The sequence below is a fragment of the Amphiura filiformis genome, chromosome 3 (assembly GCF_039555335.1).
Source record: "Amphiura filiformis chromosome 3, Afil_fr2py, whole genome shotgun sequence".
NCBI lineage: Eukaryota > Metazoa > Echinodermata > Ophiuroidea > Amphilepidida > Amphiuridae > Amphiura > Amphiura filiformis.
Window position 1 is genome coordinate 57,742,628 of NC_092630.1, and position 27,645 is coordinate 57,770,272.

Below are 27,645 nucleotides of genomic sequence, written 5' to 3' on the forward strand. Positions count from 1 at the left end.
TAACCGGGCTGCTGTGTTCTGGATCAGCTGAAGTTTTGTGATGTAGGAATCAGGAAGACCATAGACTAAGGCGTTGCAGGAGTCCAGCCGAGAGGTGACAAAAGCGTGAACTAATTTGGCAGCAGTTTCGTGCGTCTATGAAATTACGATTTGCCCTATTTTCCGTATGGCCGCCATAGCAGACCTGCAGATACTGTCAATATGATCCTTCATGCAGAGGTTGGAGTCGAATATGGCGCCAAGATTCCGTGCACAAGATGAAGGGAAGATGACGGAATCGCCTATGGCTAAAAACGGTGAAGGCATGTTGACGGTGGTGAACCGAGAACAGATATAAAGAAGCTCGGTTTTGGCGTCGTTTAACACCAGCCTATTCTCAACGGCCCACCGCCTCACTTCAGCGATACATTTCTCAAGAACACGGATAGCATGTTCACGATCTTCTGGTTTAAATGTAATGTAAAGTTGAGTATCATCAGCGTATGCTACTGTTGAAATGCCATAGGAAGTAATGATATCTTGGAGAGGAGCACTGTAAAGGATAAACATTAAAGGACCGCAACTGATCCTTGGGGAACTCCACAATCTAAGGTAACTTTCTTTGAGATGCAGCCATTCACTGCAACAGATTGGGTTCTACACTCAAGATAAGACTTTATCCACGCCAGTGCGGTGCCATTGATCCCATATCTTGCTGCCAAACGCTGGAGTAGAAGCTGAAGATCAACAGTATCAAATCCGCAGGAGAACTCTAGCAACACCAAGAATGCTTCCTTACCCTTATCGAGTGCACACAGGATGTCATTTTGTACACGCACCAATGCAGTTTCCGTGCCATGATTTTGACGATAGGCCGATTGCATGGTGGCAATGAGATTGTGTTCACGGAGATAAACCTGTAATTGGCTGATGACGATCGTTCGATCAGTTTACGAGGAACTTCAAATTAGAGATCGGACGATAGTTGCTAAGATCATCACGATCCAATTTAGCCTTCTTAAGAAGAGGAGACACAACAGCGTGCTTAAGGGTAGCTGGAAAATAACCAGATGCCAGCGAATGATTGACAACTTTAGTCACCATCGGTAGAAGGGCGGGGATGCGTGCCTTGAAAATACAAGAAGGTAATGGATCAAGTAGACATGATGTAATGTGAGACTGCTTGATCACGTCTAACACTTCATCTTCAGAAACAGGTTGGAAAGTCTCAAATGAAGTACAACAAGTAGCATCTGGTGTAGGAGCAGACGAAGTCGTATGCGAGCAATTCAGACGATGGCGAAGAGTGCTGATCTTAGTGTGGAAGTAATCAGCGAATTGATCAGCAAGATCATTCGAGGAATCATGAGTTGGTAACACGGTATCAACCTTCGGCTTCACGAGCTTGTCAACAACCCGAAACAAATCACGTTGATCAGCATCAGCAAGTTCTTTGCGATGATAAGATGTTTTAGCATCATCGAGGAGTTGTTTATACGATGAACACTGATCAGCATAGAGTTCTTTATGAACAGATAGTCCAGATTTCTTGAACTGCCTCTCACGTTTGCGTCTCTCCTGCTTTGCTGCTCGAAGAGCGTCACTGTACCATGAGTTTGGGCTTTATTTTTCTCAATATTTGAGCACAAAAAAAGCCAGCTCATGCACTGCTGTGACTCACCTAAAAGTTTAAACTGAACATAATGGTGGCTATACATCGCGTGCATGTGTATCATTGAATCAATGTCAAAGAAACTGTGTGCATATATCGTTTTTCGTCTTACGTCTTGTTTGTACATTCCAGCTGCGTGAAGCTCATGAATAATCATGATAAAATAATATGATCGAGCTAATACACTCATGTAGGCGCTGGAATGAAATAGCAATTTTCTTAGTTTTACTTCATTTGTTTGGCTCGAAATTAAAAGGGGACAATGTGATCAGTAGCTATCACTGAAAACTAGCATTTAAATATGAATCTATTGGGTTGTATCTCTGTTGTTCATAAAAATGGGTTGTATCTCTGTTGTTCATAAAAAAAATTCTGAATGTCGGATATGATCCTGTGCCATATACTGGGGTACCCAAAAATATGCTAGATTGTCTTTTGAATGTTACAAGTGGTGTAAATGATGTTAAGTATTAACACATTTGGTAAATTGAATGTGTGTGTGTAAATTAAATGTGTTGGTATATGTGTGCACATCACATTACTTCTCAGGACTTAAAGCAATGATAAGCGATTTGCATAAAGAATAGATTCATATTTAAATGCTAGTTTTCAGTGATAGCTACTGATCACATTGTCCCCTTTTAATTTCGAGCCAAACAAATGAAGTAAAACTAAGAAAATTGCTATTTCATTCCAGCGCCTACATGAGTGTATTAGCTCGATCATATTATTTTATCATGATTATTCATGAGCTTCACGCAGCTGGAATGTACAAACAAGACGTAAGACGAAAAACGATATATGCACACAGTTTCTTTGACATTGATTCAATGATACACATGCACGCGATGTATAGCCACCATTATGTTCAGTTTAAACTTTTAGGTGAGTCACAGCAGTGCATGAGCTGGCTTTTTTTGTGCTCAAATATTGAGAAAAATAAAGCCCAAACTCATAGGGAAAAGTATGGGTTCAATACATGAGATCCCAAGGCTCATAGTAATGGGTTTTATTTTCCCCCATCTGCATGATTTTCACTGAGAGGGAGGGAAAATGTTTTACCTATTATTTGTCATAACTCCATAACTGCAATACAAATGGATATATAAATGTAACCAGTGGCTTTCTTCGCTCATTTCCTACAAGATCAATGTATTCCTCTGCAGAAATAAACTGCATTTTTTATAGCAAAATATAAACCAAAACTGGACCAAAATAACCAAAAATGTCCTGAAAGCTCCAACTCATGTTAAATCGTATGTAAAAGAAGACAAGTCTAGAATATAAAACACTTTGTTTTATGTGCTTCTGATGAGTGAGGCCCTATATATACATGTATGGCCTTACGAAACAGATCTGTAAAGTAATGTAGCTGTATCAACCCAAGTGCAAATTAATTATTTAGGTCCCATTATGGTCGAGCAGTTTACCTTTGGCTGATTTAAACCGTCTTGGATGTATATCTTGGATTTATTTGTTTATATTTTATGTTAATCGACTGATTTTTGTGTCCAGACATTTTGTTTTCCACCCACCCTTTCCATGCCCCTTTCTAATCATTTATGGAAGTCCTGTCATGGCAAACTTATGGTAAACATGGAGCGTTAGCCCTTGTATGTCCCGTCTGAAAGTAAATTTACTAGCATGATGTTATTGTGATACAGATTATACTCTTAATTGGATGCTATTTCATCTGATAATCTATTTAGCAATTGCTATTGCCTTGTTAACTACTTGGCACTCTACTTGTCAACTCTGATATAGCGCAGAGATCCTTACTAGTAAAGAGACAGATATTTGAAGTGATTCAATTATCCTTTTGAAAGTTTGAAATATATACTGAAATATTTAATGTTGGTTGTATCAGAAATTGATAGAGTATGAAACTGCAATTGGCAAAATTTAAAAAAAAAGCATGTCCATAATGTTCCGCCCTCTAGGTAAGCTATAAAATCTCACTAGAACACAACAAGATAGCGATATCTATATTTTATGGTATCACGAATGCCACCTATAGCTTCATCAGACAAACCGGATCCAATTGTTAATTTGCACCCTAATGACAGTATATATTTAATGGATGTCTGGGGGTTGTGAATAATTGCCACATAATGTGCTGTCAGGTTTAACACAACCAAAAATGCATGAGCGGAAAAGACATTCATTAGGTGTCTTGCATATATTGATATTCAGCAATTGTCACTTACCAAAAACACCTCTAGGTGTCACCCAATTGCTCAAGTTCATGATCAAAACCGAGGAGGTGTTTCCTGTAGAATAATGGAAGCAGGATTAGTACAACTTATAACTGTTATCACCCCAAGAGATTAGGAGTAGATTTTATGGTTAGAATTAGGATAGGGTTTTGGGATAAGGGTAAGGATTTTAGGGTTAGGATTATGGTTAGGGTAGTGACTATTATAACTCTATTAGTTGCTCTGATGGATCTTATGTGAAGTATTGTCCCTGCCCTTGTCAACCATATGCAGACAGGAATCTCGAAAGCTATCATAAGTTTCGATGTACGTAACTTTTATATCATCAAAGGGGATTTATGATTGATGCACATCGTAAATATTCATAAGGGATTTGGAACAGTAGCATATTGTAGATGATTAAAGAAAAAAAATCATTGTAGATAATTAAAGATGAGTGATGAGTAAAGAGCACTCAGAACTTGAGGATCTAGGTTACTTGCACTATACAAGCATTACAATGGGGTTCAGAAAGGTAACTGCATGCACGCAAATGAATATAACCACCCACACATCTTACATTATTCATGTTGAAGGCGGCTTTGTCTGTAACCCTTCAAATTCCTGATTAACTCTCCTTTGAATATGTGTCAAGTTATTTCAAGTATTGAGTTAGTTGGGTGTCTCAGTAATAGGAATTTTAACTACTGGACAGTTGAGTGGCGGGTATCGTATGTGACATTTGCACTGTAGTCTGTACAACTGACACTTGATAACATGTGAAATCATGAATGTTGATAAACGAGTGTCCCAATTACCTAGATAAGACATTGTCTGGGGTGATTTTACTCAATTTCAAGCAGTGTTAATTCTCCTTGTGGTTGAGGCTCAGACAGCCCCACATCATGCCCTAAAGTTAAATCTAACCTGGAGTTTATTCAAACCCCTGAAGGTGAAAGACAGTTCTATATATATAAGGTAAATGTAGTCCACTTGGCATCATGGATATACTTGGGTGGGGCCTGGAAAACTTACTTTACTTACATGGTCATTTATTGACAAACTAGTTTTTGTTGAGAAACAATCTGCATACTTTGAGTCCAAAATGTTAAATGTTTTGCCAGAAACTCTCTAGCAAAATGTTATTCGGGTTTAAAGTCATTTGTCACTTTAAAAAACCTTTTTTGAGTGTTTTCGATTAAGCAATACAGACTTTTTTCAGATCTTGAATTCTGTCATAAAATTCTAAATTAAATATCTATACTTTACATACAGATTTTCAACATTACAGCTTCAGGTGAAAAAGTTGACCTTGGACTAGTTTTAGCATTTCTGTGGTATGGCTAAACTTGAGTGTGTTTATGAATGCGCACACACCGAATTAATAAATGTATGGCAAAAGCCCAAGATAATACATTATGTGTGTTCCTCATTACTTATTGGAAGTAATGTTTTATTCAGTTGAAATTATTATGGATCACATAACACCATATTCATCAACCTAAATTGATGTAGGCCACATGAAATGAAATGTAATCACTTACACACTTAATGGTCTGTCTGCCTGTATAAGTATAATATCAAATATGTGCAAACAGCAACAGTGACATGCAGATCATTAGCTTGCAGTTAGTTCAGAGTCAGAGTCATGATCTAGTTCTAATTGTAGTTTTTCCATCCATAGAGTTTTTCACTGGGTAGAGTTTTTCACTGGGGCAGCCTCCCCCCTTGCCCCTGGCTATGCCACTGCATATTTGCCACAATATATTGTATATTACTTTGTTTGGGAAACCAAACTATTCTGCCATATGCCTAAAGTTTCCAGGCCTGGAGTCAGTTTCCAGTCTTGATCATGAGAAATGAACATACCTTTCCTTTTCAGGCCTCCACATGTACGTATGTATACAGCATTTAAATTCATCTTTAACAGAGGGTTAGGGTGAAGTCTCTCCCAAATTGATCATTTTGCTTAAGGTGGTACTATACCTGAAATTTCAGTGATTCAAGACAAGTGGTTCATTATATATGTTAAGAAATGAGGTACATTCTAGCGGTACCTCTTTTCTTATCATAAATAACGTGCATCGCTTGTCTTGAGTCACAGAAATTCCAGTGTAGTGACAGGATTCCTTGCCCGTATAATATACATAACTTTTGTTACCAGCATAATATTATTTTTTGAGAAAAATGCAAAAATAGTCACACATTTATCAAGGGGTGTAGTACCACCTTAAATATAGGGCAATTTTATCTAGAGTTTTATAACTGAATTGACTTCAATGTTGTAAATGCAATTTAAATCAAATTCTATAATCTTGTATCTAATAGAAATATGCTTGAAGATAGCAAGACAATTAAAGTGAGTTGATGATTTGACACTAAATAATTTACCATGAATGATTGCATTGATGTTGTCCCAATTCATTTTGAGATGCAAATAAAATGTGAAATGCTCTTTATAATCTCACAAAACTCTTAGAATTGACATTTTGTCTGCATTGTTCTCATTTTACCTGATCGGGTCACATATCTAGTGCAAACCTGAGAGTCAAGTGTGAGTCTATTCATAAAGTGTGAATAAGGATACCCGCAAGGCGGAAACCAGACATATTTATCTTACGCAGCACACAAAGGCTGGTGGTCCTGAACTAGTTTCTCAGGCTGTGCCACAAATTAAAATTAGTCTGTACAGCATTAAAAGCAACTATGCAATCAAGTTAGTGATTAACCTCTTGCTTTTGATTTGATGATATTTCTAATTATGTGAAGTAATAACCCGTTTGTTTGTAACAGCAGTAAGACATAACTCTGTTGTCTTCACAATAAGAATGAAAAGGGAAGAGTATTGAATTACTTTGTCATACTTTTATCACTCTTTGATTTTCATTATTTGCTTATAAATTATTTTGTAGCATCAAATTTGACTATATAACAGTTTTGGGCATTGTTCTGGTTCAAAGAAACATAGGCACTTAGCCAAGAATGGTAGACATGGGGATGATGCTCACAGCAAATGGAGATGATTCTTACAGCACACAGTACTTGATTTTGCAAAAAGTACTTGAACTTTGTTATAAAAAAAATCATTTAAAAAAAAAAGAAGTTTCTTGTGACAATTATTATTTGAAAGCATTGAAGTAACTATGATTCTACCAGAAATTGAGCTCTATTATTAGAATGGTCAAACCGTGTCCATAATGTTCCTTTCTCTGTAGGTTCAGCTATAAACCTAGCTATGACACAACACAACAGCAAGAACTATATATTGTAAGGTGTCACAAATTCCAAAACCAGATCTGACTGTTAATCTGCACCCTATTGACACTATAATTAATGGGTATGTGGGGTTGTGAATAAATTGCCACATACTACTGTTAGGTTTGACAGAGTCAAAAATGCATGAAAGGAAACAACATTCATTAATGTCTGGAATATATTGATATTCATCAATTGCCACTTCCTAAAAACGCCTCTGTGTCACCCAATTGCTCAAGTTCATAATCAAAATCAAGGAGTTGTTTCCAATAGAATAATGGAAGGATTAGTATCACTTTCAGATATAACTCCTATATCACCCAAGGGATTAGGTGTATGTATGGTTAGAATTTAGGGTAAGGTTTTAGGATAAGGATTTTTAGTGTTAGGATTATGGTTAGGGTGGTGACCACTACTCTTATTTGCTCTGAAAGGATCATTGCTTCCTGCTTCCACAAAATAAGCATAAAGTCGCACATTTCACTTTCTGATATATTCTAGATTTAAAATCCTCTTTTCACAGCTTTAAAATGGTTCACATATGTCATACCTGCTCCTTGATTTCTACTTAAAAAATCAATAATTTCGTGAGAAATTCCATTGTTTTCTATTGATTTTAGTCAGGTTTAATGGATCAAATCACTTTTAATGTCCTTGCGACTTTACGCTCATTTGTTGGGTCACAATTAATGAAGCATTGTCCCTGCCCTTGTCGATCAAGTAGACTCAGGAATGTATTTCACTAAACTTTAAATCTCAAAATCCATTGTTTTGATGTACGTAACTTCTATAAGTGATTGTTTTATTGATACACATCATAACTGATTTAGGGATTCGTAAGCGGAACACATTGTAAAGTCACAATGAATGAAGAGTACACAGAACTTAATAATCTAGGTTACTGGTATGGTGGGTTCGAAAAGCTGACTGCATACAAGCAAATGAATATATCCACCCACACATTTTACATTATTCATGTTGAAGGTGGCTTTGTCTGTAACCCTTCAAATTCCTGATTAACTCTCCTTTGAATATGTGTCAAGTTATTTCAAGTATTGAGTTAGTTGGGTGTCTCAGTAATAGGAATTTTAACTACTGGACAGTTGAGTGGCGGGTATTGTATGTGACATTTGCACTCTAGTCAGTACAACTGACACTTGATAACATGTAAAATCATGAATGTTGATAAGTGTTCCAATGACCTAGATAAGACATTGTTGTAGAGGTGATTGTACTCAATACAAGTTTTGGTGAGGCGATTTTACCCAATTTCAAGCAGTGTTAGTGCTGATAACACTTACCCTTGTGGTTGAGGCTCAGACAGACCTACATGTATATTATGCCCTTAAGTTAAATCTAACCTGGAATTCTTATTCAAACCTGTGAAGGTGAAAGATAATACGTATGTACATGTACAATGGTAATGTAGTCCACTCAGCATCATGGAAAGTGTATATATACTTGTGTGTGGCCTGGGAAACTTACATTACTTACATGCATGGTTATTTATTGACAAATTAGTTTTTGGTAATAAAAACAAAACTGCACACTTAACATTTTTCAGGAACTCTTTAGAAAAATGTTCTGCAGGTTTAAAATAATTTGTCATTTTAAGAACCTTTTCTGAGTGTTGCTAATTAATTTAACAAACTTTTTTTCAGAACTTGAATTCTGTCATAAAATCCTAAACTATGCTCCTTAAGGCTCAGTCACTCACTTATGCACAGTTTTTTTTTTGTGGGATCTTAGAGCACATCAGACACCAAATTGCATTTTGAATATGAGGAATGTCCTTCTGATATCAAATAATTTCAAAATGCAACTTGATGTGTCTGTTGTGCCTTCAAGTCCTACAAAAATACTGTGCAAAAGTGTGTTACAGAGCTGTTATATTTGCTATAAAATATCTATACTTAATGTGTGGATTTTCAGCAATACAGCTTTGGGGAAAACTGGCCTGGCTGTTAGCATTTTTGTCTTAAGGCTAAATTGTATGAGGCGATTTTGGATGGATTTGCTAGAGGTGTTTGTGGGCTGCCACACAGATTAGTGTTATATAGTAAATGTCTTTATGAACACACACACCAAACTAATTAATGTATGGCATATAAACCCAAGATGATACATTATCTTTGCACCTTATACTTAATGGAAGCAATGTAATTCCATGGCGTATTTGGTTAAAAGTCTTATGGACCACTTAACACCACATTCATCAACCCAAATTGATGTCTGCCTGTATTAGTGAATATAGTAACAACAGCAACATGCATGCAGATAATTAGCCTGAATGAGAGTCATGATATAGGCCTATATAGTTCTAATTATATTGTAGTTGTTCACATTGGTGTATTTATTTATTTATTTGTTTTTTATTTATTTACATTGGAAGTTCAAGTATTTATTTATTTATATTTATTTATTTATTTATTTATTTATTTATTTATTTATTTATTTATTTATTTATTTACATTGGTTCTTTAATGCAACAGTTCAGAAACTTGTATGTCATATCAACAGGAGAATCAGGACACTCCTTCCAAGGAAATTTGTCATTTGCAGAGAATTTTGCTGAATGCTGATAATGATCAGTACAATGTACATTAGAATTGTGGAAAAGTTTGCTGTCTATGTTTGTACATTAACTATACTTCATGGGCAGCACAAATGTTCATGTTCTACAGGTGAAAATTAGCACATTTCTAACAAAGAAAATGTTGGATCACAATCAGGGTTGTTGATTTTTTTTTAAAAAAAAAAAAAAATAGATTTTTTGATTTATATTGATGTTTTGGATTTTTTTTTAATTCCAAGAACTGTTATACCTCATGATAAAGTCAAAAGAGTACCAGTGGAATGCTAGTCATATGCACAATCCTACCAGGCATTTACAAAAAATTAAAACATGTTTTTACATGTGAAAATTTCAAAGAAAAAAATTTAGTAAAATCATGGGGAACAAACCTGTTGAATTCTGCACTTTGAAGATACATTTTTAGCAATAGATAAGTGACATCATATTTTAATTGTATCCCAAAGTTGTAGAAGCATTAAGAATGAAGTAAAACAGTCAATTTAAGCAAGAAATTGACTTACATTGTACATTTATCAAAATTGGTAAAGAATGGAAAAAGTTGATTTAAATCAGTGATTAAAAAAAATCAAGTGATTTAAATCGCGATTTAATCAGTGTGATTTAAATTAAACAACCCTGAATTCCTAATTTCTTATTTATTACCTTATTTGGGAAAGTAAAATCTTCCTTCATATACCCAAAGTTTTTTTGATGGACATCAGGCCTGGATTCACTACTTTGTCCAGCCCAGTTCACGGGAAATGAATATGCCTTACCTTTTTCAGGCCTGCACATGTTACAACATTTAAATTTGATTTGTATGCTTCCACCGGAGGGATATTCTTCCTGGTTGTCCATCATTCCATTGTCATTCTGTCTGCCTCGGGTTTCGAGTGCAATTTCTCGGAACTAGTAAGGCATATCTACTGATGTGATTTGGTGGAAGGGTAGCCATTGGGGGTCTCAAAATTCCATTAGGTTTTTTCGTTTGCATAAATCAAAAACTTGTACGCATGATTTCCGATTCTGTCTGTCTGACTTTGTGAGTGCAATTTCTTGGATGTGACTTCAGAAGCGTGTCAGGATATGGGTATTTAAAAAACATACATTGTCGGTTTGAAGAAATTTGTGCAATTAGAATTTTCCACTTGGTGTTCTTAGTTCTTACACTACATAAAATGTGAAATTTAGATTATGTTTAGGGCCCAATGTTATTATTTGATCTGAATGAGCAACTGAAGACATTGAAACCAAACTTGTTAGGTTCTTTAAGTATTTGGGTAGATTTAACATTGAAATCATCTTCCTCACTCTTCCCTTCCCACTGCAGAACAACACATTAAATTGACATTTGGTTCATTTTGAGATGCAAATAAAATGTGAAATGCTCTTTATAATCTCACAAGACTCTTAGAATTGACATTTTGTCTGCATTGTTCTCATTATACCTGATCGGGTCACATATCTAGTGCAAACCTAAGAGTCAAGTGTGAGTCTATTCATAAAGTGTGAATAAGGTTACCCGCAAGGCGGAAACCAGACATATTTATCTTACGCAGCACACAAAGGCTGGTGGTCCTGAACTAGTTTCTCAGGCTGTGCCACAAATTAAAATTAGTCTGTACAGCATTAAAAGCAACTATGCAATCAAGTTAGTGATTAACCCCTTGCTTTTGATATGATGATTTCATAATTATGTGTATATAAGTAATAAACCATTTGTAAATCGAGTAAAACATAACTATGTTGTCTCTTATATATAAATTGATAAGTTTCAAACTGCATTTGGAATTCACTCCCTGTCAGGAACTACAATAGGAATGAAAAGGAAAAGTATTTAATTTACGTTGTCTTACTTTCATCTCTTTGAATATCCTTTTGTAAGTAAACTTGCTTTCATCATGGAAGAAAGAGATGAGAAGGAACCACAACGACTTCGATCGGCCAAGTTTTAATCCGCTTATCTATTGACGCATGAAAAGAAAAGCTATCAATGGTACTTCCCTTCATGTATGATCCATCTACCGCGATCGATGCTTGGCGAAATCATTACTGGAAAAATGTATAACAAACCCATCCACGAACAAACAAATGCTACCCAGAAGTAAGATTATGGAATTTCACTGATGCTCTGAACATGTATAGTAGCTTTGTTTTGGGATCTGCAGTCAAACTGTTTTCTTGATCGTGTTGTGTAGAAAATGTCCTATAAAACATCGAAAAGGTAATCAAAATCGGCCGTTTTTTTGCTGAATTTCATCTTTAGCAAATAAGGTAAGATTTTGGTGACTTTTTCGATGAAAAATAGATGTAAAATGTTCTTAAATAATGCACAATGTTCCGGTTGAGTCCGGTACATAAAACCTGTTTAATATAATAGTTTATATGTGTATAATCGTAACTAGCTAACTCGTTTCAGTGCCAAAGACTGCCAACTCTGAGAAAAAAGTCATCAAAGTTCGGAAAAATTGGGCAAAATGGAAGAAAAAGATGTAGGCCATCAATGACCGATGATCACGTTACCAGAGAAAATCCTATAGGGTGCTTGCACGGAAGGTCATTACTGTCTGTTCAATTAGCTTAGATTCTTGTAATTTTAAGATATTTGAAAAAATAAAACACTGTGGTCAAAGTCATCAAAGAAAAGTGTAAGTACAGCCTTAGACCCAGCGTGATTTATACTTTTCAAATTCCAAAGTTCAATTTGAAACCCCATTTCTTTTCAATTTTGGTCTTTTCCCGCGATATTTTTATAAAAAGCTGTAGAACGTCGGGTACCATAAACTTTTTTGAATCAATCCATTTAGTGCAATGGGGACGAATGTCATAATAATTAGATGCGCTGTATCTGAGCCAGTAGGCCTAATTTGTGTTGAAACCCCACTGTTGAAACATTACGTTATTATAAAAATGTGAATAGAACTAGGGTTTTCTAGAATAGGCCAAGCTTATATGAATAAACACAGCCAAAAAAGAAAGTCTCCAGTAGTTCCATCCCCATTTAATCAGATTCTGATGAGTTTATGGCAAAATGATTTATATAATAATTTTCTATACACTCTCCTTCGAAGATTGATACCAAATTTAATATCAAAAGTTTAATCATCGTGAGCATAGAAATATTTGTTTGGAAATTCATGCAATTTTAAAAATGACATAGGGAATTGTATCACGTAGCAGCACGGCCCTGCAAGGTGCTAACACTTCAAAGTGTTCATAGTTCCGGTCGCTAGGGTTCAAATCCCCGCACAGGCATGGAATACCACGTAATATGTATCATGTTCGCTTCCATCTAGCGATCAATAACCTGAATAACCATTGTGTAATTCAATTCAATGCATAAGCTCATACACATGTGGTTCTTTGATGTCAATCGCATACAATATAACCCGTGATCAATAATGAACGTTGGTCAAAAGACGAGCTTACTGAAGTGAAAAATTATGTACATGCAAATTCATCATTTATGCATATTGCCTTGAAAATCATAAAAAGCAACTGCTTGATCAACCCAAATGATTTTATTAGCGTTATTTCTAAACCAAATTTCAAAACCACAAAGTGTTTTACCTGACTTTTGACCCAGAAATGTATGAATTTGATGAGAAATTGTGATGAAAAATAATATTTTACAAGTCAGATTCAGAAAGAGAAAATCTCATTACACACGTTAATTACATCACAATCCAAACATAGATGGTTAAGTTCATGGAGAATGTTACAAACTGTTGTATGTTTTGCCATATTGTTTTTCTATAGGAATAATGTTTTATCGTTAAAATCGGACATGAAAACCTATCAAAACACAACAAAAACGTGCATCGCTATTTGTATGCATGAAACAAATTATAAGAATTGTACAGAAGTGACCTAACACTTATGAAGGCTGTATCTTGAGAAAGCGCATGGTCTGATGCTAGAATCTTGGCAAGGACACTCTGGTGAAATAAAGAAAAATATATGTGATTGATTTTGTGTGACGTTTGAGCGTTGAATGTTTCAAAATTTAAAAATGAACAAAATGCGAGTAACTATGATGTCATCAACATGACAATAATATTCATGATAAATAATTATTGCTCCCTAAAAAAAGAAATGGTTAACACATGGTTTGAATACATCGCACGACCTTATAGTAACTGTATCTAGAAATTTGTGCAAGTTACTTGTCAATTTTCCCTAGAAACGAGCTTTTTCTACGGTTACTGCCCAGCTCATTAGCGCGATTTGGGATATTCTTTACCTCGAGTTTACTGCCCTCTGTTAACGACAGGGCTTCGAACTCTTATCAAGGCGATCTAAGAAGTGCAGGGCCGTGGCAGAGCTAGCGTGAGTGCCAAGAATTACGTCGCCTGAATAGGCCGGCAGGTTAAAGGTTTGCCCATGCATGTCAAAATGCAAATCAAATACCCGCTTTTTTCAATTGTGCGCAGGCAAGTGTACAATGATTCCTGTACGGGCATGCTTCAGGCCACATAATAAGCTGATACCATGCATTGATTTTTGCGTGGTCAATTAAATAATTTGTCATTTTTAAAATTGCACGAATTTCCAAACAACGGCTCCTTTTCTCATGATGATTAAACTTCTGATATCAAATTTGTATAAATCTTAGCAGGAAGGTGTATAGAAAATTATTATATAAATTATTTTGCCATAAACTCATCCGAATCTGATTAAATGGGGATGGCACTACTGGAGACTTTCTTTTTTGGCTGTGTTTACATTCCTTTACATTTACATTGTTAACCAGATGAAATAAGAACGAAATCTATAATTTTAATGTCATTGTTTAGGAAAAAGATAATGCTCAGCATAATGTTATGCATATGCCTAAAACGTAATCGCGCATATAATTTCGTGCAACAAAAACAGGTGGACAATCATCACCTATAGACCCTGTCAAATAAACCGGAACGGTATTGAAATGGCAGGACAGATTGGTGGACAGTTTGTTTTGCTGATTTGGACAGGGTCTATGCCCTAAGTTGAAAATGGACCGTTCCACTCGATTTGTGAAAAGGTCGCGAACCCTTTTGGTGGACCCAAGTAACTGCCTAAAATGAGGCAAAATTGAAAAGAAATGGGGTTTTAAATTGAACTTTGGAATTTGAAAAGTTAAAATCACATTGGGTCTAGCAGTGGCGGATCCAGAGCAGTCAGAGGGGGGGGGCCCAATTTTTGAAAAAAAATGCAAGTAGGGCCTAATGGCCGGGAAGCGGCCATGTCGTCACGCTTGCGCGCCGGGGGTGTCTGAGGGGGGATGTGCCCCCTCAGAAGTTAGAAACTTTTGGAAAATGTAGACCCATTTGAAGCCATTTGGTGGACCATTTTGTCACTATTATTGTGTAAAATTTTAGTTTGAAAAAGCCAAAATTTGAGAAAAACAGCCCAATTGAAGCCATTTGTGGACAAGTTTTGACTTTTATTGTGTGAATTATTGCTATATAATTATGTACCAATAAAGTTATGACGCAGGAGGGTGTCTGAGGGGATGTTCCCCTCATAAGTGAGAAAATTTTGTAAAATGAAGGCCTAATTGAAGCCATTTGGTGGACAATTTTGCACTATTTATTGTGTCAAATTTTATGTTTTAAAAGGCCGAAAATGTATGTGCGAAATGAAGGCCCAATTGAAGCCATTCAGTGGGCAAGTTTTAACCTTTATAAATAAATTAGCTTAAATTACCCGATATTGCTTTAGATTTAAACATAAAGTTGCGCATTAGGGGGTGTCTGAGGGGGATATGCCCCCTCAGAAGTGAGAAACTTTTGCAAAATGAAGTCCTAATTGAAGCCATTTGGTGGACCATTTTACACTATCATTGCTTTTTAAAACAAAAAGGGCCCGAACTCGATTTGTAAAATTTTAAATATAACACGGACACTTTATAGGCCTAAGACTTGAGATTCGCAATTAAAGCATGTATGGTGTTGAATTGAAGTCGGCTCGAGTCCGTCTTAATAGGCCTACTGACTTTGGTGACAAAATGTGACGGGCCCTACATATCGGTGGGCTGCCGTAATTTTCACATGCTTTTAGGCAGAGGACCCGCCTTCAAGCAAAATAATCACATACCTATTAGACTGACCCGACTGCGATTTAGGCATGGGCCTACTATACGTGCAATTTAACCTTTTCCCTTCTCCTTTTCTCCCTTTTTTCTTCTTTTTTTCTCCTTTTCTCCTCTTTCTCTTCTCTTCTCTCCTTTCCTCTTTTTTTTTTTTTTTTGGGAGGAGGGGCCGGCCCCGGGCCCCCCTGAATCCGCCTGGCTGTGCTAACACTTTTCTTTGATGACTTTGACCAAATTTTTTTATTTTTTCAAATATCTTAAAAATACAAGAATCTAAGCTAATTGAACAGACAGTAGTTCAAATCATCCTTCACACACGCTCCAGAAGACATGCAAATACATGGAATACAATACCAATCACCTATTTAATGCGGGGTATTGATCAAAGTAAATCCTCATGAATAACAATGTCAACTAAATGTCGGTAAAGGGAGTGGACAAAGTGAATGCGTTCGTTGTGGTTCCTTCTTATCTCTTTCTTCCATGCTTTCATAGAGTATAGACACAGCTTATTTTGCTCTGAGCTTGTTGTCGTGTTTGCTACCGAGTTCTATTTGAACTTGCCTTCAGATTTTGACTTGAATTTGTTTTTTAACTACAGCATGTAGTTTTCGCTGTTTGATTTTATATTTTGTTGTCTGTCCCTGAAGAAGAGCAGTTTATCTGCTCGAAACGTCGTTTTTTTTTTTTGTTTTTTTCTGCTTATGTGCACAGTGATTTTCATCATTGTACACTTTTGTACTGTTTTCCTGACACTTCTGTGGGCTAATTGGCAATTTTTGGCCATCGAACTTTGCCTGTACCTACATTGGTTGTTTGGTTCTCTATGTCTGCTTATGTGCATAGTGATTTTCATCACTTGTTCCAGTGCACTTTTGTATTCCTGTTGATCTGTGTTGTTTTTGCAGGTTTAACACTTCTGTGGGCCTTGGAATTGGTCATTTTTGGCTATCAAACTTTACCTACTTCTATGCCTACTTTTGTTGTTTTTTGTCCCCCTCTGCATACCGTCTAGTCTGTATTTTGTTTCCCCACATCAAGTTGGTATACCTTGCCCTCTTTCTTTTTAATATCCTTTTGCTTTTATTTCATAGCATCGGATTTGACTATATAACAAGGTTGTGCATTGTTTTAAACTGGTTTGAAGAAAAATAAAAGAACAAGAAACTGTTTTGAAACATTGGCAGTTAGCCAAGAATGAGAGAAATGGAGATGCCCGGGTGGAGATGATGCCCACAGCACATGGTACTTATACAGAGAGTACTTGAACTGTGTTATAAAACAAAAAATAACTTAATTTTTGAGAACGTTTAGTTGGAATTTTCAATTTAGTCAACACTATAAATGTGACTAAGTACTCTCCCGATGAAATGTTTTTCCGCACCCTCTATAACCGCAGAAAATGTTAAATTGTAATGATACTACAAATGGAAAATGTGTCAAACCTAACTGTCACTAAAATATAAACCCTTATAATAGTCATAATTGCAGGAACTTGGAACCCTCATTTATTACAAAAATAAAGAAAGAAAAAATATTCTTATTTTGCGGTAAATTACACAATAAAATTCCATTGAGAAAAGTGGCGGCGCTGTTTAATGAGGCTCATTTTAAGACGTCAATACCCTGTTGCTATCAAAAAGTTGTCATGATCGACTTGTAGTTATCCTGACTGCACTGCTGGTCATCATCAACAATGTTTGATGCAAACGCTATTTGGGTTCGGTTGTTATTATTATCTTGGGTTTGTTTTTTCGGCCGTCCAGATTTCGGGCGATTGTCCATTGAGCCATGAATCTCCTTTTTTCTCAAATTATATCAAACAGATCCCTCGTCAATATTCAATAATCTTGCAATTTCACGGTTAGATTTTCCTTCACTAGGATATGCTTCTATCATTCCCTGCTGGTGATCGGTAATTTTTGGCATTTTGAGCCTGATCTGATGTTAAAACTGAGCAATTTTGGAAGTCGAAATTAAACTATAATGCGCTGCTAGATAGGAAATCCCTGTAGTGAGGCTACATGATAGTAACTGAATGGAATTTATCTTTTTTGGATCGTGGCAAATAACATAATCGCATTACAATTAATAATTTGTTGTAATTGGGGGATAGCTTTATTCCTCTAGTATCACAATTCATAACCTTGATCATTTGTTATGCATCACATGTTTTAAAAAGAGTTCAAATACCCTTCTGTCTTCTGTTGTTATGTTGGTCGTCAAGGACCGACGTCATAATTAGCTAATTAAGGGATCTAAAATGAGCGTTTATTGCGTTTCGACAGTATTTTTTGTGGCACATGAGAGCACCTCAGACCTATCAAATTGTATTCTGAATACTGAAGCATGTCTTTCTGATATCAAATAATTTTCATTTTTGAAAATCACAATATAATACAAATTTTATGACAAATTATAAAAATTTGATATTTTTGTAATTTTTGATATATAACAGTCCTCGAAGTAAATTATATAAATCTAATGATATATTCTTAAAGTGTATGTAGCTAAGGAGGAAAAGTCGACGGTCAATTGAAAATTTTGACCTTTCATATTGAAGATATGGATTTTTTTACCAAAAACCTAATTTTTTTTGGTGTTTTGGGAAAAAAAATCCATTATCTTCAATATGAAAGGTCAAAATTTTCAATTGACCGTCGGCTTTTCAACCCACCTACATACACTTTAAGTATAAATCATCAGATTTATAAAGTTTACTTCAAGTACTGTTAAATATCAAAAATATCAATTTTAATGATTTGCCATAAAATGTGTATTAAATTGCAAATTTCAAAAATTCAACATTATGTGATATCAGAATGACATTCTTCGTATTCAGAATGCAATTCGATATGTCTGATGTGCTCTAATGTCCCAAAATAAATACTGTCCAAACGTTCATACCCCAGCCCTTAAGCACATCGCCGCCACTTTTCCTATGGGGATTTTGTACAGGTTTTTCATGAGATCATAAGAAAGTTTGTTTCGTTATTTTCCAGCAATGTTTTGATGTTGAAAAGTTGATTAAAACTGATTAAAGGTATTATAGATGATATTGAAGTAAATAAATAGGTTTCAAATTAGTATTATTTTCTAAAAATTCAACAATTGTTACTGCGGAAAAACATTTCGTCGGGAGAGTGTAGTCTATATACATTATTTCTCATCTCGGCATCTTGCTGGACACTACGAGCAGAGCACAGTGCATCACACAACTGTCATTGTGTGTTAGCGCAGTTTTTGTGTTGTGCATGAAGAATCAAATGCTTAATGCACCCAAGAAAAGGCCTGTAACTACAAGATGGACATGTAATGTCACATCGGCAACCCCTATTATAGTCAATGAATATTTTTATGTATTTGTGGTTTATAGTCCGAATATTGGAAACCAGCAATGCAATGTCTTCCAAATTTTGCACAATATTTGCAAAATACATGTAGATTAATTTGTGACACAAGGTATGATGGGATATGATAAATTTGCCACAACTTCTTACAAGGTTAGGTTTTGATACAGACTCTGGAGAAGAGTAGATGTTCTAGATTTTGTTTCTTTAATTATCATTGTACAAACATCATTATCATTTCTTTAATTATAGTTGCATTCCTTGCATGAGCTTTGTTGGCCCCCTGCTAATGACATTTGGTATGTGTTGGGCTTATGATGTATAGATATGTTACGGATGATTTGCTTGTTAATGTTATCATAGTGTGGGTGGCAAAGAAACCATTATTTCAATAGACTGTGCTTGCACAACTATAAAATGAAATCAATGTTGGTGTTGTGATGAAGCACCTTGAGTTTGCAATCAGTCTACCTCATATCTTCTAAGATGCTATCTACAGTAGATATCACTAAAATAATAATATAAATGATGAATTTCAACAGTGGTAGGGTGATAAGGGACCATGAGTTCGTGTAGTTTTATGTTGAAATCATTGTACCTCATATTTTCTAAAATGCTATCTACAGTAGATAGCACTAATATGTAGTAGATAAAGGGTGAGAAACAGACCATTATCAGAAATAATGGGCGTGTTGTCCATGACTGGCCCAACTAACATTGAGCCAGTCATGAACAACACGCCCATTATTTCTGGTAATGGTCTGTTTTGAACCGCTTATCTTACATATACGGCGAGCAAAATTAAATTGTTTGCATCAAAATATGTATATATAATTGTTTAAAAATAAGTTTAATGCCAAACTGTACTTTCTTGAATTAAAAACACTAACACCTCAGACGCCAGCATTATCAAAGCAATAATAGTTATTGATCTCAATTTACATTTGTATTTGAAGTGGTTTGGTAGGTTTTTAATCCGCTGGAGTGTATTCACCCCGTGACCGTTGTTATTCAAATGATTAGTGAATAATGCAAAGAGTTGTCAACGTTTGTTCTAGGGTTTCAACACCATGAAATTTATATTTTAGAAAAATGTGAGTAACCAGATATTTGAAACACCTAGTAACGTGTGTCCAATGGTGCTCCCCATTATGGGTAGGTCACAGTAAGGCTTTGCACTCCCAGCCTCGTAATGAGTACCGCAGCAGGGGGATGACACTCACCTCATTTGCATGGCAAAATTACCCGTCTCCTCTGCAGCCAATTTGTTTTCGCTCCATCGAAATCAAGCTGGTCACGGAGGAGACTACCTTCCTTTGTGTTTGTTCATTTGTGTATGGAGAGCCTTTCTTGGAGTCCATGACTTAGGCTACTACGCTCTCAGCTAGAGTCCGACGCTGCATTGTACTAGAAATACCTTTTCTGTGAAATCGCTATAGAGCCAATCGGGAACACGTATTCAATTTATAAATATAGCATTGAATTAGTATCACATAGTGGCCTCCGTGCAGTGGAAAACCTTAATTCTTTCATCAAAAAGAAATGAAAATGACCAAAAAAAACGGATCCACCTGTACGCCTATAAAATGGGCACAGAAATTTGTCTCAAATATGAATGATTTTTAAGAAACATACGGGATATGATGAACCAATGACCTGACGCCATGATAGCAGGATCTATTAGTTGTTTTATATACAATGCATATACCGTGTTGTCATAATACCAATATTTGGCATAATATATAACGACTAATATTTAGTATTGTAAATATGCAGTTCATATGCACAAACGAACACTGATCTTTATGATATTCAGGTTGTTGTACATCTCATATAACATGTCATATAGGAGGTCATATGTGTTGACCTTCTCCTATTGTATTTGTTCATCTGTGTATGGAGAGGATTAGCGCCATTAAACGCCATTAAAACTCCATCAGTATTAGGGCGTAGTTCAGTGAACTCACCAGATTGCTATTCCAAGTACTTTGATAAATACAGATAATATGTATTGATGGGTCGAGGCGATTGCATTGAAAACCTAATACATTATTCATAACAGTTACGTAATCAATCGATAGTGCGGACACTTTTCATTTGCAAACCACCAAAATTCGTGATCTTTTAGCGTTGGAAAAGAAACCACATGAATAGAATGCCCTCTCAAGAATATCAACTCTCTGACCGCAGGTTAGTTGCGAAGCTCCCCTGGTCGGGTAGTATCCCGGGGGTTCTTGCCTAGTAGCTAATTAGCATGGACCGTTGAGCGTTTTGGGGTTGGGCAAGGATAAAGACAGTTTCCCTTCTAGAAACTAATGGCAAGTTTATATACATGTACTGAGTATACATTCAACGAAACGGTTACTTTTCATTTATGAGTATTACCTCGTTATGCTAATTAAATTTCAATTTGCATAAATTTAACTATCTTTATTAATTGAGCACCAGTGGTGTTCTATAAAATAGTATTGTTAATGTTATACGGACTGCAGTAGCCCTCTATAATTTTCTCTTGCCATGTAACATTTGCATTTAAATTGAGCTGTAAATGCATTTGTTTTCTAAGTCTACCTGAGACTAGTAACGAACTCAGATTCTACATGTATGTTGTGATCCTTTCCATAGTGTTTCTAGAATGTCCATGGTATTCCTTTTGTTTAGCTTCGCAGCCCTAGACCGTTATCTTGAGCTATTGTGTTGATAATGGTTTCTGGGCAGCCAGGCACCTCCATGTACTCTAGGTAATGGTGTGGGCAGCGAACCTTAAACAAAAGAAATACAATGGATAATCTGTGAATAGAAAAGGGCTAGACGTATATAACAAGATAACTGATTAATTTCAAAAGTGGTAGCGTGATATGGCACCGTGAGTTTGCATAGTTTTGGGTTGAAATCATTGAATCTCTTATTCTCTATGACGCTGTCTATGGTAGATAGCACTAATATGATAATACAACTGATGAATTTCCAAAGTGATAGGGTGATGAGACACCATGAGGTTACATAGTTGGGTTGAAATCATTGTACCTCATATCCTCTATGATGCTATCAAGGGTAGATAGCACTAATATAATATAACAAATGACAAATTCCATACCTGCAAGGTTGATGAAAGATGAAGACTTTCTTTGTGTCAATTTATTCACAGATAGTTATCCCCAAATTTACGTCTTATAGGAACTATATTTACCCAGCACATCATTTTTGTTAGATCTGAATTTCTTTCTTATAACGTATATGTATAAATGTTCTTGATATTGCAGCCTATGAAAAAGCCAGAGGATATCCAGTAGAAAGGAAGAATTATATTGAAGATCTACGCACAAGACCAAGGTGAGTAAATATGATCTTGGGTGGGGAGCGACCTTATAGGAAAGTGAGGAGCATTTTTAGAGTGGTCACCGCTAGCTCTTAACCAGACCCTAAGGTGACAAAAGACCCATGCACCCTATTTTTTTTGGTGAAATGACCCTAAAATACCTTACGATCATCAAAATCTATAGATTTTATTTAACTTGCTTCAATCACATATTTTCAGTCAAAATCAATTAAAAGAAAAAATGGATTTGACATCAAAAGAATATTCCCAAAGGGCAAAATCTAAGTCAAGTGGGCCGTAAAGCAACTCTGATCCTAACCCTATATCCTGTTTTTTTATAATGCTTGTGATAGAACCTGATCCTATCGTAACTGAAAAATCTACCTTAATTCTTATCTCTTGGGATGGCAACAATCATTCTAAGGTCTTGCCATTATGTATTATGGACAGCATATATTTTGTTTTTGATACGGAGTATGCCCATGAATTGTGTTTCATAACTTGAAATTCTTGTCACCAGCAATGTAAATATGGTACCCATTTCCAGTTGTGTTACAGATGGTGAGGGAGGGAGTTTCATTATAGAGCTGTATTTGTTTGTCTTTTGGTTTGTTCTCTGAGGCCAAAGAAAATGTAAAAAAATTTGAATTGAACATATTACTACTTCAGTATTTCTACTCCTTGTCTCTCACATCTTGCTCTTTTCACCTTACTTGTACCTACTCTGGTGATTACAACAATCATACTGTAATCTGACAAAGGACTCGTTTTGCTCTAAGGGACAAGTCATTTACTTTCATCCTTGCCATTAATACTTGAGGGAGCAATTCATTTACTTTCATCCTTGCCATTAATACTTGAGGGGACAGTTCATTTACTTTCATCCTTGCCATTAATACTTGAGGGGGCAAGTCTTTGACTTGCATGCTTACCATTATTATTTGAGACATAACCTCTGACAGATAACAGTGGCTGCAAGGGTTTTTTACCTCTAATTGAAAATTGCTTTGCCCCCATTTTTGCTTTCAAAACTTTATATGTCAGAATCATGCCACCTTTGAAAAGGTGTGTCAGATTTACAAACTAACAGTTGTATCTTGAATAAGTCTTGCATACTTTGAAGAAACTAACTATAATCCACATTTATCCTGGCCCACTGAAGAGCATAAAGTGTGAAGCAGGTTGTCAGACTACATACATCTCACCTGCCAATCAGTTATGCATATAAGCCCTTTCGCAAATTCAGAATCGTGATGCATTGTGGGTAATATTTGCCGATTTTTTGGAGATAAACACGAGGAGGCTGCAGTGCATTTCCAATGGCGGCGAACTTTGCACTTCCTTCAAAAACATATTTTGTAAAACATTTTTATTCATTCCTACATATGTTAAGATTTCCTGTGAAATACAAATATAAATTTCCTGCGAAGACCAAACTGTCAGCGAAATTCCAGGACAAAACATTTTATGCAAACGGCAAAGTTCACCCCATTGAAAATGTACAATAGCCTCATCGTGTTTATCTCCAATTTTATCGGCAAATATTACCCATGATGCACCATGATCTGAATTTGCGAAAGGGCTTATTGTACTATCTATACAAATGCAGCCCAATTTTGGAAAATGTTTTTGTCCAACCCTCACTAGCAGTGTAAATCAACCTTTTCTTTTATTAAACACATGCTTGCATGCGAGCTCTTTGAATGAATCCTCGCATTTCGAAATCGCGTTCATTGAAATGCGCACTGATGTCACTGACCGCATTTATAGAAAAAGTAGTAAGCCAGTATATCCTTCAGAGACTGCTCCTTTCCCATATGCATGAAACTGTGCAGGGTAAATTGGTCAATTGTACCTCTAGCAGTACAGACTGAGGAACAAAGAATATAACGTGAGCTTCCTTAACCTGCTGTGAATTAATGCTACTAAGTGGAAAAAGAAATCCAAGGTGATAAGTGAGTGGTGATGTTTTAGCTGAGATAATATTCCTACCACAATAAAAGGGCACATCGACCAAATTGATTACTTTAAGATAAAGGACAAAAACTGTACTGAACTTCCATAGACTCGTACATAAAAAGTGGGACTGTTCTAGATATTTTACGGGTAGATATCAGGCCGTGTGTCCTGATCTCGCCACCCTTAGCGTTACATGACAAATATTATGAATTTTTACACCAACCGGGTTTCTAATTAGATTATCTCGACAATCATCAACCCTAAACTAGGAAAAGTATACATTTTTGGAAGGCTGAAGGCAGAAGCAATTCAAATATATACATTTCAACTCATTATACAGGGTGACCTGCAAGTTATACAGGGTGGAATAAAAAAGATTTTGATAAAAAATGGGTCACTCAATGCATTGCTTATTACCAACTTACAGTAATAAACTGGAAGTAAACAACATTCATTTGGTTAGAGGACATGGAGAGCCAACTGACTTTGGAAGAAACCAAAATCACAGCTGTTTGGTAATCTAGGAATATAGGGTGTCCCAAAGTATATTAGATTTTTTTACAATTCAACATATTTTGAACCTCAACATTTCCCCCTAACCCATACAGAAAAAATATGTCCATATTTAGATTCCTCGTCAAATTTCCCTACAGAAAATCTATACTTTGACTATGATAGGATAAGTAATTAAAATTTTACAGTAACTTTTAGATTTTGAAGACATCTGCATTACTTACTACAGTGTTTAATATGACAACGGGTAGTTTTGTATGGAAAAGTTTGTATTTTCTAGACTAAACCAATCATAAATTATTAAAAACAATTAGTAGAATTGTTTAGCTGTAAGGCCATGAGTGTTTTAGATGCTAAATAGAGTCCAAATCCAATTTACAGCCTTTACAGAAGCAGATTACGCACTAAAAATACCAATCCCATAGAGTTTGTGTGTACCACATCCCCACCACCACATCCCCACCACCGCCACCCTGCCCATTCTGAATTCTATGAAGCACAGTGTCAGTATTAAAAAGGTTCAAGTATTTCTTTTTACAGGGTTGAAAGTGCATTTTATTTAGCAATAAAATGAGACCACAAGCATGACAATACCTTCTTGCTTGACAGAGATATCATCATTTGTTTTGAGTCGACTTTGGCAAAATGTAACGTCGCCACCTTTTTTTGGTGGCGAGCTCAAGACACACGACCATCATCAAAAGTGTCAGTTGTGTCCTTCTGTCTTGGTATAGGTCATGTATATATTTTGACATCAAATGAGAATTGTATCAAAATATGAAATTTTAAATAGAGGTAGAGCGAGGTTGTATATTTTATATGAAGACGGTTGCACCTGTGAAGTTCACTAATACAACAAGCGGAAAAACCTCTTTGGCCACACATTCCATAGTAATGTCAATCACCTTTGCCAGTTGTATAAAGTTATAATCTTTCCGAGAAACAGATTCCCTTGAAGCACTTTCTACATGAGTGTGTATGGTTGTACTGAATGTTTTATTAGGACACCCAACACTAGTCGGCCATCTTGACCTGGCAGTGGTAAACATTAGAACTCTTGTCAAATTGGCATTTTTTTCTCCTTCGCATCAATAACTCCCAATTTTTCAGAGATGGCGTATGTAGAAACCTTTTATTTGCACTTCACGCTCAACTTCTGATTGCTTACATTGCCTGGGATGTGAGTGAGCATTTTGAGATGGGCATTCTGTTAAATATTTCAAAATGTGTTTTTGTTGATTTGTTTGTTTATTCTCAGTGACTGTTTGTCAACTTAAATATTGTATACAAATGTGACATGAATTGATCCAATAAGACCAAAGGAGGCAATTTTGAAAATTGAGTTCTTATAATTACCAACTTTATAAAAAACTCAAAAAACTCTTATAATTACTGTAACTAACATGGTAATATGGTTGAACTTAAATTACGAAACTACTTATTATGTTAATATCTTAAAAGTGATTTATCATTTTTGTAGTGATAACTTGCCATTCACCACTTTATTATTCCGCCTGTCAAATTTACCAAACAGCTTTCCTTTTGTGAGTTTAGGAGAGCGTTTCTGGTTCATAATCTTATTTTAATAGACTAATGTAAAAATGATAATGCAGTTGCCCCAATAAACTGGCAGATATGGTCTGATTTGTGGATCACATTTTCAATAATAGTCTGAAAGGTAAAACTTTCCTATTTTCCCTAGAGTGCAGAGAAGCATATCAGCTGGAATTGAATTAGTCTTGTATCAAAATGCTGCTTGTATGTAACATGATGAACTAACACAAAAACAGAAAAAAGGTGATGCGATATGATTTCATGTCAGAATAGTGTAAAATTAGTATCTGTTTATGTAAGTGTTGGCACATATAATATGACATTATTGGTTCATACTATATGGCACAGATACATATTTGTCTGGTATACAGATAATACAGGTGTAAGGGGATATAGAAATAGTGTAATATGACGAAGTATGGGGGATCTTTATCTCGGGAATGTTGATGAAGCTGAACAGATCTAGGTCATGCTTGTGTTTCCAGGCATTGTTTTTAATCCTGCTCCTTTTATCTGACATTAATACTGCTCCTTTTATCTGACATTAGTCTCAGCTTTTATGATATTTTTATTCTTTTCTGAAGTAATGCAATCTAGACTATGCCTTTAGACTATAGACTATTGCTCACAATCAGTTACAATCCTCATGTATCATTCAGATGGGGGCAAATTGTTCTGTCTTTAATACCAAGATCTTGAATTAATGCTGTGACCTGAATTTTATTTTAATCTTGCAAAATCGCTCCTTTAATTTCAATTTTATTCTTTTCTGAAGTAATTGGCGTCTATAATCCTAGCCTTTAAATTTTTGGCTCATAATCAGTCACAAATTCTCATTTATCGTTAAGATCTGGGCGTTTCACTGTCTTTAAGCGGTTTAATACCAAGAATTTGAATTAATATAGCGACCTGATTTTTTTAAAAAAAAACAACAACAACAAAAACAGGTAATATGCCAAATTAAAGTACCTACCTATACTCATATATCCATCATGTTTAAATCACATGAATTCACAAATCTGCATATCATGTGGAGGGTTAAATTATTTTATTAAGATCAATTGATTTTGGTGAAAAAGATCTTAAAGATGTCTGCTTCACAACCATTCAGCCTTGGGAGAATTAAGCTAGCAACTTACATGGCCTAGCTGTGCCTTCCACTTATTGGCAGCAAAGGGTTTCCACCTTACCGACCATCAAC

At 35.7% G+C, this 27,645-nt stretch overlaps 1 protein-coding gene across 2 annotated transcripts in view; it reads left to right on the top strand.

Moving 5' to 3' along the window:
- Nucleotides 1–27,645, top strand: part of LOC140148817 (RNA/RNP complex-1-interacting phosphatase-like) — a 58,456-nt gene that overhangs the window by 22,057 nt on the left and 8,754 nt on the right. For both annotated transcript variants that reach the window (XM_072170889.1, XM_072170890.1), the window contains exon 9: nt 22,363–22,432. In XM_072170889.1, coding sequence (XP_072026990.1) covers nt 22,363–22,432 — 70 coding nt within the window. The remainder of the gene's footprint in view (nt 1–22,362; nt 22,433–27,645) is intronic.